At 34.4% G+C, this 17772-nt stretch overlaps 1 protein-coding gene and 1 non-coding gene across 2 annotated transcripts; both read left to right on the top strand.

The window, feature by feature from the left end:
• Window positions 1-1014: 1014 nt before the first annotated feature.
• On the top strand, window positions 1015-11959 carry LOC123675609 (nucleoredoxin-like). Its single transcript, XM_045611008.1, has 7 exons — window positions 1015-1891; window positions 7338-7493; window positions 7556-7681; window positions 7737-7837; window positions 10753-10948; window positions 11095-11185; window positions 11280-11959. The coding sequence occupies exons 1-7, from the start codon at window positions 1526-1528 to the stop codon at window positions 11654-11656; spliced, it is 1413 nt and encodes a 470-aa protein (XP_045466964.1). The 5' UTR covers window positions 1015-1525; the 3' UTR covers window positions 11657-11959.
• Window positions 11960-14899: 2940 nt separating this feature from the next.
• Trnar-ucg lies at window positions 14900-14972 on the top strand. The gene has a single exon. It is a non-coding gene; the product is annotated as a tRNA-Arg (tRNA).
• The last annotated feature ends 2800 nt before the right edge of the window (window positions 14973-17772 follow it).

Below are 17772 nucleotides of genomic sequence, written 5' to 3'. Positions count from 1 at the left end.
AAACAATGATGGATTATTCGATTGACATGAATTTTATTTATCCGCAAGATAATCTTGTGGCAGTACATTTTAAATATGATTTCTGGCATATGACCGCCACAGCTGGCTCGGATGTAGTCCAATCTGGACGTCCCACTTTCGATGACTTTTTCCAAAATTTGTTGTCTTCCAAATGGTCAAGGGTTTGTGGCTTACCCGCATAGACCAATGTCTTTACATAGCCCCACAGAAAGTAGTCTAGCGGTGTTGAATCACAAGATCTTGGAGGCCAATTCACAGGTTCAAAACGTGAAATTAGGCAGTCTCCAAACGTGTCTTTCAATAAATCGATTGTGGCATTGTGTGACATGTTGCGCCGTTTTGTTGGGACCACAGCTCCTGGACATCATGGTTGTTCAATTCAGGAATGAAAAAGTTAGTAATCATGGCTCTATACCGATCACCATTGACTGTAACGTTCTGGCCATCATCGTTTTTGAAGAAGTACGGACCAATGATTCCACCAGCCCATAAAGCGCACCAAACAGTTAGTTTTTCTGGATGTAACGGTGTTTCGACATACACTTGAGGATTAGCTTCACTCCAAATGCGGCAGTTTTGTTTGTTGACGTAGCCATTCAACTAGAAGTGCGTTTCATCGCTAAACAAAATAAAATGGACGTAGTGCGCGATACGTATTCCGCACAGAACCATTATTTTCGAAATGAAATTGCACTATTTGCAAGCGTTGTTCAGGCGTGAGTCTATTCATGATGAATTGCCAAACCAAACTGAGAATAAATCACTTGACAGCTGTTAAAACGGTCGCCATCTTGAACAGTAATGCCAACTTAAAGTTATATACCTCGAAAAAAACACCCGTTATAAGGGGTTCGGTTTTCACCAAATCAATTCTCTCAAAAATCGATCCCGAAAATGTGCCATTCATTTTTTTTTTCTAGCTCAAAGAAGTTATGTGATCACTAGAGAACCAATTTGAGACAACCTGTACAGTCCCCAAGATAATGAATTCATTCCATTTGGCTTTTCCACATTGTATATTGTTCCCCTAGAATTACCATTCATCACGTATCACCCCCACCTGCCGCCACTGGCCCATTAGGCGCAGAATTTTCAGCATCTGAACGCTGCACGTTACTCCACGCTTTCAGTCGAATTTCCACCGGCCACGTCTTCTCATCTGCTTTCCGACGTCCCTGCAGCAATAGCGTCCTGACGCTTCGCGAGCGAGCGCGTTCTATACCTCCGTCTTTTTCGCGCCCACCGATCGCGAGACCTTTGTTCAGGCGCACTCCAGAGTTCAGTGTACTCTTCGAAGGGGTGACTCACGTCGAAAAGGGTGGCTAATGACGAATGGACGTGTTCGTTAGGCGCATACACATGCAACTAGATGCATCTGTATGATATCCAGGACTCCCATCTGGTCTTGATAGGATGAAAGGAATATTGAAAAACATGCATCTTTAAAACTCCCATATCCATTATTCTTCGATACCCTACTCAATTTCAATATCCCATCAGACAAATGGAGCCTGACCAGCATAAGTGGCAGGATAAGCTCCTAGGCGAGCGGCTAATGAGGTGCTCGAATAGCTGCGATGTCGATTTCCCGCTAACCGAAACGTCGAAAGCTCTGGAGAAGGCGGACGTTGTCGGTTTGTATTTTTCCTTCGCGAATATCAATTCCAAAAGTGATGAACTGACGTGCCAGATGCTCGATTTGTACAGTAAATTGAACGGAGAAGATGGAAATGATGGGAAGAGGATGGAGGTAGTGCAAGTGGTGTTGTGGGTAAACAACGACGTATACAGTGGCTTCGAAGCCAATCACAGAGAATGTCTGATCGGGTTGCCCTGGTTTGCATTGCCGTTCGACGAGGTCGAGCTCAAGGTGAGATGGAGGGTGCTAGGTTTGATTTTATAAGCAAAGGTTTTCCAATATGATGTTTCATTTTTTTACTACAAAACGAGATTAATTTGCAAAAAATAATTGAATGTTTATTTAATTACAAAGAGGAAGGTATACCATCAATGATGGTTAATGATATCAGCCAAATAGCCGCCACGGCTACGGTTGCAGCACCATAACCTTTTCATGAAATTTTAATTGACCAATTCACCAATTTCAGCTGTATGTCCTAAATAAATTCTATCTTAACTGTGGATTATTAATTAAGACGTTATCTTTCACGTAACCACAAAGAAAAAAGTCTAAAGGTGTTAAATCACAAGATCTTAGCGGCCAATTGTTATCACCTGTTCGAGAAATAACACGGCAGGAAACTTATCTTGCAAAATTTCGATTGTTTCGTTGTTTGTGTGGCAAGTAACGCCGTCTTGTTGGAAATAAACGTCGACATATTTTAATTCTAGAGTAATGTCGTTTGTGGAATGACGAATTCCCAAGATCGACGAGTAATAGACAAACCTGGGTTTTCGTTAAAACTAAGGGCTACAGCAGCAATATCTTAGTAGTTATTGAGCGACGCACACAATTCCGATTCTTCACATCACAAACAGCTCAAAATAATCTACCTTCATCCTTGATGAATATCCATTAATGCACCATCCAGTGGCAAAGCTTGCTTTGAATGGACCCTGTATAAAAATTTGTTGGCAGATTCAAATGAAGAGTAAATGTTTTTTACAAAAGAAACAAAAAAGCTAGAATTAAAATGAAACGCATAAACGTCTTCTCATTAGTAAAGCCCACACAATAGCAGCTGTCTATTGATTCATGTCAGGTTTTTATCCCTCAGGAAAACATGTTATTTTTATTTCTGGTCAATGAAGAATGGGGTTGGATCTGCATACTTTTTCTGGTAGACCATTGAATGAGTCAACGTCTTGAAATATCGGAAGATTTCGAAACTATGCGGTTGCTATTGTTATATTTTGAAGGGCATCCCTCTGTATTTTATTACTCATTGGAGACGTTCTGTGTTGCCAACCTCAGTAAATCTAGAAGAATTTTCAATTTTTAGCCCTAATTTGAGGCTAATTTATTACTCTATTGAAAAATTTTTTGCTCTTCAAAAGCTTAAATATTAGACAGGCTTACTTTCGAACCTACGAGTTTTTGGATTCAGGTTTTTTTCAACAGAAATCCTAGGTTCTGCTAGCTTTACCTTTAAACTAGCAGAACCCAACTATGAAGAATCTCCTCAGAATAAATTATTACTTAGTCATTTTAGGCTCAATTCTATTCTATCCTTTGTTCATATACATTGTATTTTGCTGAGTCTACTATTTTGCAAATGGTGTCTATGAATTATGATCAAACCACATTTCCTATTACATGTATGTATTGTTTTCGAGTCAGTCTTATGGTGGGTTTATGCACCATTCCTAGGAACTAAGACTAAACCTCAGAACTAAGAATTGAACTCTAACAAATCAATGAGGGCTTTTATGCACTTTACCTAAGAACTCGATTTGTTAGCATTCAATCGTTAGTTCTTAGGTTTAGTCTTAGTTCTTAGGAATGGTGCATAAACCCACCATAACAAGAGAGTGCATAAACGCCACTGAATTCTTAGGTTTAGTTCTTAGGAATGGTGCATAAACCCACCATTAGAAAGATTATTATGAATTAACGAAGGAGTTTTGAGTCGATATGACCTTTTTTTGAAAGTTGTTCTCTAGCGAAATTCCCATATGATTATATTAAGCTCTTGCTATAATCAGTCGAATAGCATTGAATAATGGATATGATCCGAGTGTAGCTGATGCTATTAAAAACAACATTTTAATTAAACAACGCAGGCCGTAGCTTATCATTCGGATGGGGTTAAATCCACCTTGAAATAACTTCCCCTTCCAAACATTCTTGAATGATATAGCGAGGGAGTGGAGATCTTTTATTTAAGTGTGCATTCATTGGGATCTCTTCCGTTGAACCCTAAAGAATGACACAGCGAAATAAGTAGAATGTAATGGTATGAACAGTTTCAACTGAAGACCCTCAGAGTAATATACATAAATAGAGAGAGCATATGTCATTTTCAGTAAGCAAATTTTCTTCCCAACATGAACTATCAAATTTGACATGAAGCGCGCGGAAATGAAAACTTATCAGTGATACGATATTTCACTCAATTCGCGTAGGGAATCAAGGTTTCATATTAACTCAAAATATATTGAAATAAATACCTAAATATATCAGAAAACAAACTTCAAACGCGCCAAACGACGTGAAACAACCGATGCCGCTAGGAGAGCAAAAGTTGCCTTGGATTTCAGCGGGTAGATACAGAAAATAATAAATATTCTACTCATTATAAATTCGATAATTAGGAATAATATCGGATTCCAAATATTCAAATTTGCATATTCAATCGGGAATCACTCAAATAAATATATTTCATTCAATATAATAAACCTTCATAACGATATAGTAAAATTGTGAATTTGAAAATATATCACAATCCGACAACGTAATCTAACCATGTTAGAGACATGTAAAAATTGCGTGTCCTCCCTCTATCTATATGTATTACTCTATGACCAGACCAAAAGAACGAACGTAGGAGACACCAATCACAGAATAAGAAAACCCCATTTCTTTACATTTGGCCATCACCTGAATTTCTAAGCACCAATTTATCCCCAATCGAAACCACAAAATATTGTCACATGTAATTAATTTGATATTGAATAGAATTCTTTTGTGGACCTCAAAATAATTGTCCGTGATATGCAGTCAAACGCTAAATGCGTGGTGAGTCTAAATAACAGTTTCACCCCTCTATTGAATAGATTGCAATCGTGGACGCCCACACCCCACAGTCAAGTTTGAGTAGTTTATGATAGATGATAAGCTTGTTACGACTTTGTGGCACGCCTTGAAATCTATTTGATCATATTACGTAATATCCCACTGTTTTTGTATTGTATATATAATTCTAAAGTTGACTGTTATTTAACCATTCCCCTCAGAAATGTTACCCCTCTTTTCATTGAGCGTCGCGGCGGCGTAACTCATTCCCCCGATAGTCATTTTTCCATTGTCACAACCATCAATGCTGTAAAAATCAAAATTCCTCTACCTTTCTCTAATTATTAATTTTGAAAAGATTTATTGGTTGATCACCATTGTTTTGACTACATTTTTTGAGAATTTTAAAGTGTTATCCCCTTTTTTATTGTTCTTCTAGATCTGAAACCATCTTCTGCATTGTTATACTCCCTCTCATATAATTATACCTGCGATATTATTCCAGCTTTTCCTTACACATTGAAGTACCAGTTGTTTTCATTTGTCATGAACGGGTTGGTCAGAGAATGTTGACCAACGTTCACTTATCTCCGGTTTAGATGTTCTTTCAACCCCTGAAAGAGCGGCTTTCCAGAGGTCTCGGAGAATGAATAATTATGTAAGTTTCACAAAGCTGTTATGTGCGAGTCCGGCCCGTCGCTTCAATGGACAGATCTTTTCCTTTTTTTTTCCTTCTCTTGGGACAGGATTGGTTTTCTTGGCCAATAAAAGTCGATTAAAATTTTAAAACTAAATATAATAAAGAAAAAAAATATCCAAAATTACAATATCCACGAAATTGATATATATTTGACTCAATGGCCAAAAACTTTATAATAAAAAAATGTCTCAAATAATCTATTATTCAAACAAAAGAAACAGAATAACCAACTTTGAACTTGGAAGAATCGGGACTACTCAAATAAACTTATTTTCATCGAAAAAGTATTCAAAAATCAACAAATAAAAATAAAAATTAAATAGCCAAAAGATTGTTAAGTTGCCCTTATCCCGCGATGCTAGGTGAATAATTAGGCCCTGCCTAAACCTAGTTTTAATTTCTGCAAACTTTTCACTCGAAAAGTGTAATTCGTTTTTAATAACTCCACTCCCGATTCGCGCATTCCGAGCTAATCTAATTTATACCAAAACAAATTCCAAAACTTTATCCCAAAAAAAATCCCTGTTTTTCTATTTCTGACCTAACTCTTCCTTTCTCAGAGCCAAAACAATTCCTTTTCTTGAATACCCAACATCCCTAAAACTCACTCATCTACCAATTTACCGTTCTATTTAACTTATCCTTATTGAATATTACTCTGATCTTGAAAAGAAATTGTTTTGCTCTAAGTCCAGTTTCGCGACCGACGTTCGAATTCTCAACCCTTCTCAATAAGAGACCCTAAGCGATACTGACTTCTTCCTTCAACCTCAACAAAATCGTAACATCGTACTTATCTAAGACCGCCCCAACAATTGCCCAAGATACCATGCCAATTAGATCATTGGTTAGAAAATTCTTTATCCTTCTTCAATTTTCCTTCAACAGACCCCACCTTGGCTTCAAACTATATTTTTCTGTCGTCTCATCGAAAACCATACTTCGACTTTGTCTAACGAACTTTTTGCTGTGTCCGACCATAACGGTTTTTCGCATGTATCGAACTCAGATAAGTCAAGATTTTCCCATATCTAAATTATTTTTCTTATCCGTGCAAAATATAGATATCGATTTCACCAACGCAGTGAGACAATAACTAAGAAAAGCAATAATTGAAAAATAAAACATCCTGCTTTTAAGATATGATCAGTTTACACAAGTCGCGATCGCTCTTTTGAATTTAACGTATATTCTTTCTGAATAATAATCCCAATAATTTCAAAAGTTTCAATAATTTTCAAATTTCCGATTTACTACAAAAATTTCAATAATTTCCAACTTTCCGATTTACTACACATTCAATAATATTCAGTGTGCACAAAATGTATCCAAAATTTATTATTATTACAAAATGGATAAGAGAGGAGGCATACAAGCCTATAACTCTCAGGAAAAAAATACAGAAAAATTTACACAACACCAATACCCTAAAATGAGGAAAATGGATAATGACATTGAAGTGCATCCAACAGATTTTTAAAAGAATTCACACTTGGGTACCTACTATCCAGCCTGGCAGTGAATGCCACCTATCAAACACCCTGTTGCAGAGGAAATGTTGTCTTTGAGATGTCCGATAGTTCGCTTCGCCAAATTCAATGGAAACACTTTTTTCCTTTACCTTTTTTTCCGATTCCATCAGATTCCGGTCAACTAAAAATTGCCGCTATACTAGGTAAAAAAAAAATGGAAACGGGAAAAATAGTCAAGGAAAAAAGTGTTTCTTTTAACATCAGGTACTCTAGAGATCTTTCAACAAACCTGATCACTGATGATTCATCCAAAAATAGTTTCAATAATTCTTTTGAGCGAGATTTCGTGTCACCTACTCTCTTGAATAACAATATTAGCCAACTCAAATATCTGTATTCACATTCTTTACATACATATATGTATACTTAGAATACAAATTAATTACAGGCTAGGCTATCACGAAGGTACAGAATCAAATCGGGAGTTCCCACACTGGTACTATTAGACAAAGACGGTTCTACTATAAGTATATCTGCTCAGGATAAATTATTAGAGGATCCACATGGTCTGAATTTTCCTTGGAGACCTAGACCCGTTGAACAGGTGAAAATACGTGACTTTTATTATTGCTGAGGCTATGTAACGAATTTTGAACACTGTTGTAGGTTCTCAAGGATGTTACACTTTTACCCGGAGGAATATTCTTCAGCGAGCACCAAAACACCGAAGGAAATATTTTTTATAGGGATATACCAGACGGCATAAAAGGTTTCTACTTTTCTGCCAATTGGGTGAGTTTTATTTTTACTACATGTTGTTTTCAACCTTCATTCGACTTGCTTTCAGTGTCCACCTTGCAGAGCATTTACTCCGCAGCTTGTCGATATGTATAAGCTGGTGAGGAAAAAGGAACCCAACTTCGAGATAATTTTCGTCAGTAGTGATAGGTAAATATCTAATCAAATAATGGTTCAAGCGGTTCTCTTAACTAGTACAAGTTCTGAGCTTCTGAGAGGTTCCACAGAGGCCTAGATGAGTCGTGTTAGAAAAAATTAGTCGTAATAGAGATTTAACAGAAATTATAGAATAAACGATGAAGTTGTAGTTTATTCAGCCTTTCAGCATCGAAAACTAAAGTCATTAGCTGTTGAGATGCTATCTCATATATCAAGCACATATACAGAGAATGAATAAAATATACAAAAATTGTATAAAATTTAAAAAAATATATGTGAATACGAATATTACATAAAGAGTAGACAGTACTATATTAAAATATCTATGCAAGAACAGAAAAATATAAAATAGTAATAATAATGTTATACAAAACATACATAGTAGCCTAAATATAATAATAATAAATAAAAATGAAAAATATATAGATGAAATAGATATTCAATAAATATAATGTAGATCGGAATATACAATAAAAAAATGAACCAAAAATTGGCAATATGCCGATTCAATATGAATTCACATACACTTAAATTTCTACGCGCACAAACAAAAAATTTTGCAATTGTATTATATGAACAAATTCTATCTCAGTTCAGGCTCAATGTAGAAATTTATCCTAGCCAGGCTATAGGCAAGGCTTCGAGCATCGAGTTGATAACTGATACTGGTTTTTTACATTTTATCTAGGTTGATTGTTGTTCATTTCTCAGCAAGTATATAACGAGCGTTCATTTAAATTTGTGGTCAAGAAATGTGTGTAGAAATTCCCAGAAAATCACTCTAATTTCTCCACAGCACACTTGACCACGAATTTCAATGAAAGCTCGTTTTAAGTGTACACAGTGTAACATTATGACAATGGGTTTCGTAAAACTTTGATTGACCGATCAACTCGTTGATTGTAGTTTTGAATCTATGAAAGTGTCAAAAATGAGCTCAAATTGAACACAGAAATTTTCGATTTAGTAAATTAAAATAAATACCATTACATAAATATTCAATGAATTGGAATTATATTCTCTCGAATTATACTTCTTTATAGTTCTTTTCATACTTGAATGAACTCCACAACATTAAACATAAACGGAAACTCTTTATAATTTGACAATTTCTTACAGAAAAACATAGCTTCTTGAATACACGGAAGGGTATCTTGAATTTAATTGAATCGAAGATCAGCTATGAAGTAGGCAGATTCTGTTTCACAGAAGTTTTATGCTATTGAATTGTATATAGGAAGACTTAATATGATTGAAAAGCCATCTTTCCATAAAACTAGGAATACTCAGGTGTTTTCTACAGCTTGCAATTGATAAAAGGCATTAAGAATATGCGAGTCAAGCCGAAAATATCCTGCACATGCTCTAGCTTAGAAAACTACCCTAATAATTCATGAAGAAGACATTATTGAGGGGGATTCTTAATAGAAAATCTTCCCTGCTTTTCTTTTTAAGGGTGGTTCGCCTACTATTGTCTATACATACAGCAATTTCAAAGGGAACAAAACTTGATAAAGCAGCATAACTCATGCCACGTGCTTCATTAAATGATTATCTTGATCTCCTTAGGTACTTCGAAGGAAACGAAACTGTCTTTGACTAAAAAGACCTTGCTATTATTGCCTATTTCGCTGAGTTATCTTCAGCACTCCAATACCATCTTAGAATCGATGATATTATATGATGAAGGTTAATTTTCACACATCTTTCTATTGCAAGTATCTCTTAGACAGCAGCCTAACGATAGTGGGCATTTGATGTCAGTCCCGAATACTCCAGCGACGGCCCGGTCTTGGTTTTAGAACCATCTGTGTACTATTCAATGGTATTCTTTTCGAGAACTGGGATTATGGACTCCCTTTCCCAATCTTCTCTTCTACTTAGTATCGTAGTGAAGGTTTTCTTGGTGCTATTTTTCACTAACAATGAAAAATAAAAATAACAAATCAAAATATTGGAAACATACTTCATATGGACAATATTTTTTTCAACTGAATACATCTAAGTCAATCAAAACATTAAATTAATCATATGGAGCAACGCACGAATACTGCAGTTATTATGAGTTAACAGTATGCATACCTTTCTACTTAATTTTTCCCTGTTTTCATGGGAATCATAAAATATTCGTTAAGTTAATCCGTCTAGTTGTTGATTTTGTCCAAATCAGACATTTGTCGATTAATATACAGGGTGTTTCAAGTTCGACAGCCTATTAGACGTTTCTGGAGAACGGGGTCGATTTGAAATCTGAAAATTCGGAATATGACATTGTTCATGATGCCCCATTTAGCTAATATATTTTCGAAATTACGGCAAAAAAATTAAAAAAAAAACTCTTTTTTTCATTTTATATCTTAGATATTATCAAGATTTCCATTCTCAATTACTCTTTGCTGAAATTATTGCATTAGTACTAATATTTTTCAAAATATTAAGAAAAAACAGTGATAAAGAAAGAATTTCCTTAGTCACAATTACGTGAATTATTCTTACTGTGAATATCCTATGCGTATACTCAATTCACTTTCTCAAACTAGAATGTTGTTGGAATATCATGCATATCTTGAATTTGAAAAATATCATCACAGGGTGTTTCAAATATTGTGCCAAAAATTGTGAACAAAATTTGACCATAACTTTAGATTTTCAAATTAGAACCCTATTTTTTTGTAATTTCGTTGGATTCTACGGTGAAAAATAAGGGTAGTGCTCAAACATGATTATGAAAATCAAAAACCAATGCATTTTGAGATTTCTAGAAACATGTACATTTATAGTGATAATAATTAAAATCTTATCAATTACTCTGTGCTTCTTTTTTAATACCAATTGTGAATTATTTGTAATATCTATGTCTATGTGTTTCATAATTTACCAATAACTAGTTTAATTTTATGTTATAGGAGTCCTGAATCTTTCTCTACTTGTGTAGGATATATGCCGTGGTTAGCTGTTCCATTTCAACAATCTGCAGTTAGGGCAGAACTGGCCCAACTTTATGGCATTAGAGGAATCCCCACTCTTCTGTTATTAGATAGTAATGGACACGTTATAACAATGGACGCCAGAACTGAATTAGCTGAAGATCCACTGGCACAGGTATGATTAAAGAGAATCCAGGCAGAATATTGTCAATTGTTATCAATACTGTCTAAGAACGTACTCCTTAGTTTGGACCAATTTTTGTTAATTAGAGCTCTAAGTCTTTATTTACAGAAATCTAAAATTTTCACATATTCCCTCAGAATTTTCCATGGAAGCCAAGAGCTGTTAACGTGTTAACAGAACGATATGCGGCCAAATTGCAAGATTTTCCTGCTATTATACTCTTCGTAGGTATGTAGTCTCCAAATTAAAACATCTATGGCAAAGCCTTGTTCACATTTTCAATTCGACCTAATCACTATTAATTTTCATGTCATGTCCATAGATGGTGAAGAAACTGAGCTTCATTTCGCCGAATCTGTCCTAACACCAGCCGCCGATGGTTATTACAAGAAGCACAATATCAATTTCACCGCCCTACATGAGGATTTCCTCCTCTGTGTAAAGAACGAGAACTATCTACAGTTTTTAATAGGCCTAGACAGCGAAACAAGTGACATTGTCCGTGATTTAGTTGGTCTGGACGATGTAGTACCTCTGCTGGTAGGCATAGACATACCAAATAGGAGATTTGCAGTGATGGAATACGGCGTCGAGCTTACGGTGGATAGCTGTACGGATTTTGTTGAGAAATTCAAAACTGGCAATGTGAAATTTATTGATATCAATAAGAGAATGTCACAAAAGAATGATGAAAACTGATGGATTTTTATCTAAGTTTATTGAGAATATCATATTTTGAAAAAGCAATAATGTCTCTGTGTAATTTTTAGAAACTTGAAATATTTATATCATTAAATAAAATTGATAATGTGTATAATTTCTCCTTTCAAATGAACTAGCAATAAAATTTTATTATTTTGAGTGGTACCTACGTTTGCAAATAAAGTTATATATCGATGGTAGGTATTCTTCTAAAAGGGAAATGGAAATGTATTCAAATGTTTGTGTATTCATTTTTCTGAACATTCCTTGGCATTTTTCTTTCATTTACTGTAGAAGTAGATTTATGACGGACAGAAAATAAAAATTATATACATGTTTTCTCATTGAAAATGCCTATGTTGTAAAATAAAAAAATTGTCAAGCGCCAATTATATTGAAATCAGACTAGTGATCAGACTTCTGAACTAGTGAATCGGAGAAAATTGTGGTCAAACCTAAAGTAGTCCAACAAAATTCGTTGTATCGTTGAAATACACGTTCCCGGTTGAATTTTCAACCTTTTGGTTTCTGACGTGTTTCAGATACGTGTTGATAACGTTATATTCATATTAGTTTCGAAAACTAGTTTTATAATAACTAGATAACGTTATTTTATATTTATTATAAATATGCTGATTGCTGATATTGAACGTTATTTCAACATTGCATTGATAAAATTCATTATTCACCTATCTATAGAACACGTTGATTTTACGTTTTCTAATAACTATATCATCAAGTTCCTATTCAACGTTAATATAAACATATTATTCATACTCTCTGTCGTTTATTTGGGTAACATACACTTTTGTGTTCAACATTTTATCATTGTTCATGTTGAATATATCTTGTAATAGATCTCTCAACTTTTTTTCGACTCAAATCATTGATAGTGATAATGTAATATCAGTTTTAAATCGATGATCAAACTACAATCTACTCATGCTACTCTATCATGTAGGGATATGTGCTATTATCCTTAGTTACTTTTACTTTATCAAGCATCGTTATTTTTCCATTGTCTCAGAAGCTTTCAACAAATTTTACGTTCAAGAGAAAATCGGAAATTCAAATAAAAAAAAAATCGTCAAGAATTGCTCTTAACCATTTGATTTTGAAAACTGGTCTAATTTGAAACAAAAAATATTTTTCTTTTGCAGAACGAGTTTTCTTTGATAACTTTTCATGCCTGTGTTCGATAGATTTTCCGATAACATATTTTGATAGCTCGTGAAAAATACTATCATACTGACGGGCCACTTTTCAATTTTGCTCAAAGAATTAATCACAATATCCAGTGACCCTCTTTGTAAACCACCTTGCGCAAAATTTGAATTTCTTTTAAGTTTGTTATAAGGAAGAAGATCTATAATATAAAGAGCTATTTTGAGTAACCCGGAAGTACTATATTTCTCTATAATCATCTGTGATATCAAAACATTTTCACATTTATGTAAGTGGTTGTTTACTATATTTTATATAGACTTGTAGTGACTCTTTGCTAGTCCAGCAAAGTCGCCCATAGCACGATGAAATTGTCAATTCACGTTAGATGATCGCAAAGCCCTCCGACATAAAAATGGAAGGTGTATTTGGCAGAGATCACTGAGTCCAAACTGACGATTCTATCAGTGATCTCAGTTTGATACAACGGAATCCCCAAAAAATTAGCTTGGGTCGAGTACGTCTCGCCAAACATTCTATTTCAAATATTATTATAAGAATACCAGCAATATAGGCAGAATAATTCATACGTGTCTATTTTTGTTATGTGAAATACTTAAATATACAGGTTATATTTGAATGTTTGCGGAAAAAGTTAAGGGGCGTTTCCTTGTCAAAAAATAGGGTGGGTCTTTCATATAAACTTTTTTTTTAACCATCCCTGCTTAGTTACAGCCCCCTAAAGATTGCGCCCGAAAAGTAGTTTTTAATAATTTGTGAAAATGTCATAATTGATTTTTTTACACTTATTCTTTATTTGTACCAGTTCTCAATAAAAATATCGTTTTGACATCCGCCTATTGAATAAATTTGAGTTCGAAAATAATTCCAGCCTCAACAACTCAGACGTATTATCTGTTGATAATTTTTTTTCTCAAAAACCGTGAATTATTCTAGTTTGTTTGATCGTATCCTAATTTGTTGTTAGGACCAGGCGAGAATGCAAAGATTGTAAAAATGAAGGTAAGTTTCCGACGATGAACGAGGTCAATAGCTTCCTGAAGCAATTTTTGCAAAAATGATCATACATTAATGGGATCTTCCATTGGCGATTCTCTAAGGAATTGACATCTCTTCATTGGATTTCCTTGAAATGTCATATCATTCCAATATATTTACATTATAGAACCTGAATTCCATTTTATAAAATCATGACTGTATGCGCCCCTTCGTAATTTAGAAAATTTGGGATAGAAAAATTATGAAAATAATATAAACTGATTATTTCTATGATGGATCATAGCAAATTTTAGTGATATTTTGGTAACTAGAAATAAAGCCGATGTCAATAATTCCTGAATGGACTGTACAATATAAGTTTAAGAAATCAAATTATGAAGAAATTTATAAATCCAAAACATATCAGTAAAGACTTTTAATAATTAATTTCTAAAAAAATGTGAAATATGTCATAAAATAAAGGGCTTCCCAATAAGAGTTTTCATTTTGATATTAAAAAAAACGAGTACATCTGAAGAGAAATCAAAATATGTTCAGTTCATTGTGAAGAGTACAGAAGGCCATTGATGGTGAAAGACGGTTGCAGCTAAATGACTGCCACAGCTACGGTTGCAGTACCATATCCTTTTAATGAAGTTTCTCATAACCAATTCGTACATTCGAGGTTGTATGTCCTCGTTAACCGAGGTGAAAATGAGCTTCATCACTGAAGATGATATTTCGTGAACGTCGCACACGGTTTCGATTTGTTCACATCACTAAATTGTCTCAACAGCTCAAATTTTGTACCAATTTCACCATTACCGGTCGATAAGGTGCCTCTCGTTGACATAAAAGACTTAAGTTTAGCGAACTAGGTCTGCAAAATTTTCACCATTGTTGTAGTCAATTTTAACAATTTCAGTATCGTTTCAATTTAATGTTTTCTAACGAAATTGCTTAGATTTCAGGTTCAGCAGATATGAAAGCGCAACGCATTATAACAAGACCCTGTAGAGTGCAAGTTAGAGTTTATATCCCCACACTAGAGGCGTCCATACAAATTATTTATGCATCGACCGTGTGGCCTAATGGATAAGGCGTCGGACTTCGGATCCGAAGATTGCAGGTTCGAGTCCTGTCACGGTCGACAAATTTTTTTTCCATTCAATCAGAAATTTTATTCAGAAATAGATTATATTTTCCTACTCATTCTAGATTGAACACCTACATCCAATTTACCTTTCTCCATCTCTGTCATAATATGAATCTGGAAATTCTAACTCCTTTGAAACATCCCCAAGCAAATATATTTGAGCGAGATTGCTCAATTATTTCGAATTATGGGCCGGGATTGACTCAATATGTTGCTTGATTCCTTTCAGGAGTTTCAGGTGCTACCCACTGATAACGAATCCGTGTTCAAAGTCGATAATGTATGTCGGTCTGTGACAGATATGTAGACAAGGGGTGCCATAAATATGACCGTTCGAATTTTTTTTTCTTACAATTTCAAAACAAACAGTTTTATCGGAATTGAATATTATATTTATTATTTACATGTGAAATAACAGTTTTAAGCTTTATACAAAAAAAAAGCAACAAGATGATATTTGGCAAAATTTGAAGTATTATAGTTTTCTTATTTTTATCTTAATTTTTTTCGAATTTTTTTCAGTAACTGCACTGTAGATAAAAGTATTAATTTCAACTTGAATATTCATTCTTTCGTTGAATGCTGACTTATTAGTCACTATACAGGGTTTAACAGGAGTCTGTTGTTAAACCCAGTTTTGTAACATCCAGTGGAACAATTTCATGATAATATTTTTTCAAATTACCAATTTTCCTCAAGAACCATTACTTTTCAACATTTTATTTTTTGGTTCATGGCTTCAAGAGCAATAGCTCATTTTCAAGAGAAAAAAGAACATCAAAGATTCCCTTTGGGAAATAAAATTTGAAATCACTCGCTAAACGGATGTAGTAATTTTTTTTCGGTACATTTAGTTGAAGTTGGGCGAAATATTAATTTTGAATACTTTGTTCGGCAAAAAGTGATATCTTTCAAGCTGGAGCAGTTGACTTCGAATTAAAGGCACTAACCAGGATAATATAGGAGAAATGAAATTGGAAAAATAATATAATATAATTCAAATGCAAGACTTCTGGGATACCCTTTATACCTAAATTGCTGCTAGTTTGAACTGTGGGTCAATTAGGAGGTATCGGATGTTACATAAAAACATTGCAAAATTTCTTTAATTTGATTGCTAGGTTTTATATAACATATGATTTAATACAGCAACAACAAGAAAATCAATGTCAACTCTAATGGACCAAAGGACATAATGACAAAATAATTACCACATATGGAAATTTGTAAAACAATTTTTGGTGTCCGTAATGCTCATAAATTCATGAATTTTTGTTTTGTGTTCGCAATCAGGATTTTAAGTGCCCAGTTTCTAAATTCCGATGCTGAGATTGGTAGATGCAGGATAGATCGATTGGAACCTGCTAACATAGCTTTATTTGATCTGAAATTTGAACTCACAGCAGTGAATACTTCTGATGGAATATTAGGACGCTGTTTTTGATTGTCCGTTTTTCTCTTCTGATGATCATGCGGTAACATTTTATCCTTCTATTTTATATGAAATTGACTCCTCCCACCAGCTATTATATTGCTTAATATACATATATGTTACGGTATTGTTTAAAATGTTAAGTTTTCAAATACTAATGTTTATTTTCTTGAACAACATCGGCATTGATTCTGAAGCTCTATTCCCAAATCAGTTGGTGCGAGCAGAACCGATTTCGTAAGTACATTCACCTTTCCATTAATTCTTACAGTTTGTTCATATAGATTTTTTCTTCAACGTAACATCTTCTCTGATGTTGAACGAAAGCAGGTACGCGAGATTTCATAAGTATTCCAATTAAAACAATTTTTCTTCAGTACCTATTCCAAAATTAGAACTCTTGTGAAATAACGATCAGTGAAGATATATCTTAAGCATCTTTATTCGTCGAATGTTTGTGCTAACCTTATACACAGGGCCGTCGAGACTGGGTAGGCGGCCGCTTAAGGCGCCAAATGCAAGGGCGACATTTTAAGCTTGATCAACAAAAATCACATGTGCACAAAGCAACAACAGGAAGGAATACCAACAAATGTATAATTAACATCAAAAAACATCAAAGCATGCCGCACTATGCATTATACTCTTAAATATCCAGATGTCGCGTAATGCCCTCATAGTGCTGTTTACGAGTTATAAACTCTAAAAAAACACATGCACCCATCAGGTTGGTCGGCGTTCACTTTACTCAAAGTTCTTCTGGATTATTATTTGTCTTTTCAATTCTCCAATCAGAATGTGGATTTTTCAGAAATTAAAATATTCCATTATATTCTAATATTTTTTGATGGTGTAGTATGTGCATGGTGAGTGTCCTTATATTCTGAATTTTTCTATTCGCCTTCGGATTTAAAAACTTCAAATTAGGTTAAAGATGGTGAGCTAATATACCACTGTTCCCAAAGGAATATGAAATATGATTATTTCATCTAGGTCAATCCCATCGAACAAGCGATTGAAATATGTCATCGGTATCCATATTTTTAATTTTTTGACAATTTGATGAAAACTTGAAATAGATAAATTTTTGGATTTCTCTTCGACATCCACAAACTAAATATCCAATTAGCCAATATTATTTTTTTGCAGTCTGTAGAGTTAGCTTCTGTTAGGGCGCAAAATTAGGTCACCGCCTAAGGCGGCAGTTTGGCTGGCGACGGCCCTGATACTTATAACGGGTGTTTTTTTCGAGGTATATAACTTTAAGTTGCCAAAACTGTTCAAGATGGCAACCGATTTAATAGCTGTCAAGTGATTTATTCTCAGATTGGTTTGGCAATTCATCATGAATAGACTCATGCC

The sequence above is a fragment of the Harmonia axyridis genome, chromosome 3 (genome assembly GCF_914767665.1).
Source record: "Harmonia axyridis chromosome 3, icHarAxyr1.1, whole genome shotgun sequence".
Classification (NCBI taxonomy): Eukaryota; Metazoa; Arthropoda; class Insecta; order Coleoptera; family Coccinellidae; genus Harmonia; species Harmonia axyridis.
This window is presented reverse-complemented; position numbering and strand designations above follow the sequence as displayed.

Bases quoted from the DNA above. Each gene is read 5' to 3' on its own strand.
- LOC123675609 (XM_045611008.1), top strand. From the start codon at position 1,526: ATGGAGCCTGACCAGCATAAGTGGCAGGATAAGCTCCTAGGCGAGCGG. The intron at 7,838-10,752 runs GTAAATATCTAA...TTTATGTTATAG, and splicing joins ATTTTCGTCAGTAGTGATAG to GAGTCCTGAATCTTTCTCTA. The intron at 11,186-11,279 runs GTATGTAGTCTC...TCATGTCCATAG, and splicing joins TGCTATTATACTCTTCGTAG to ATGGTGAAGAAACTGAGCTT.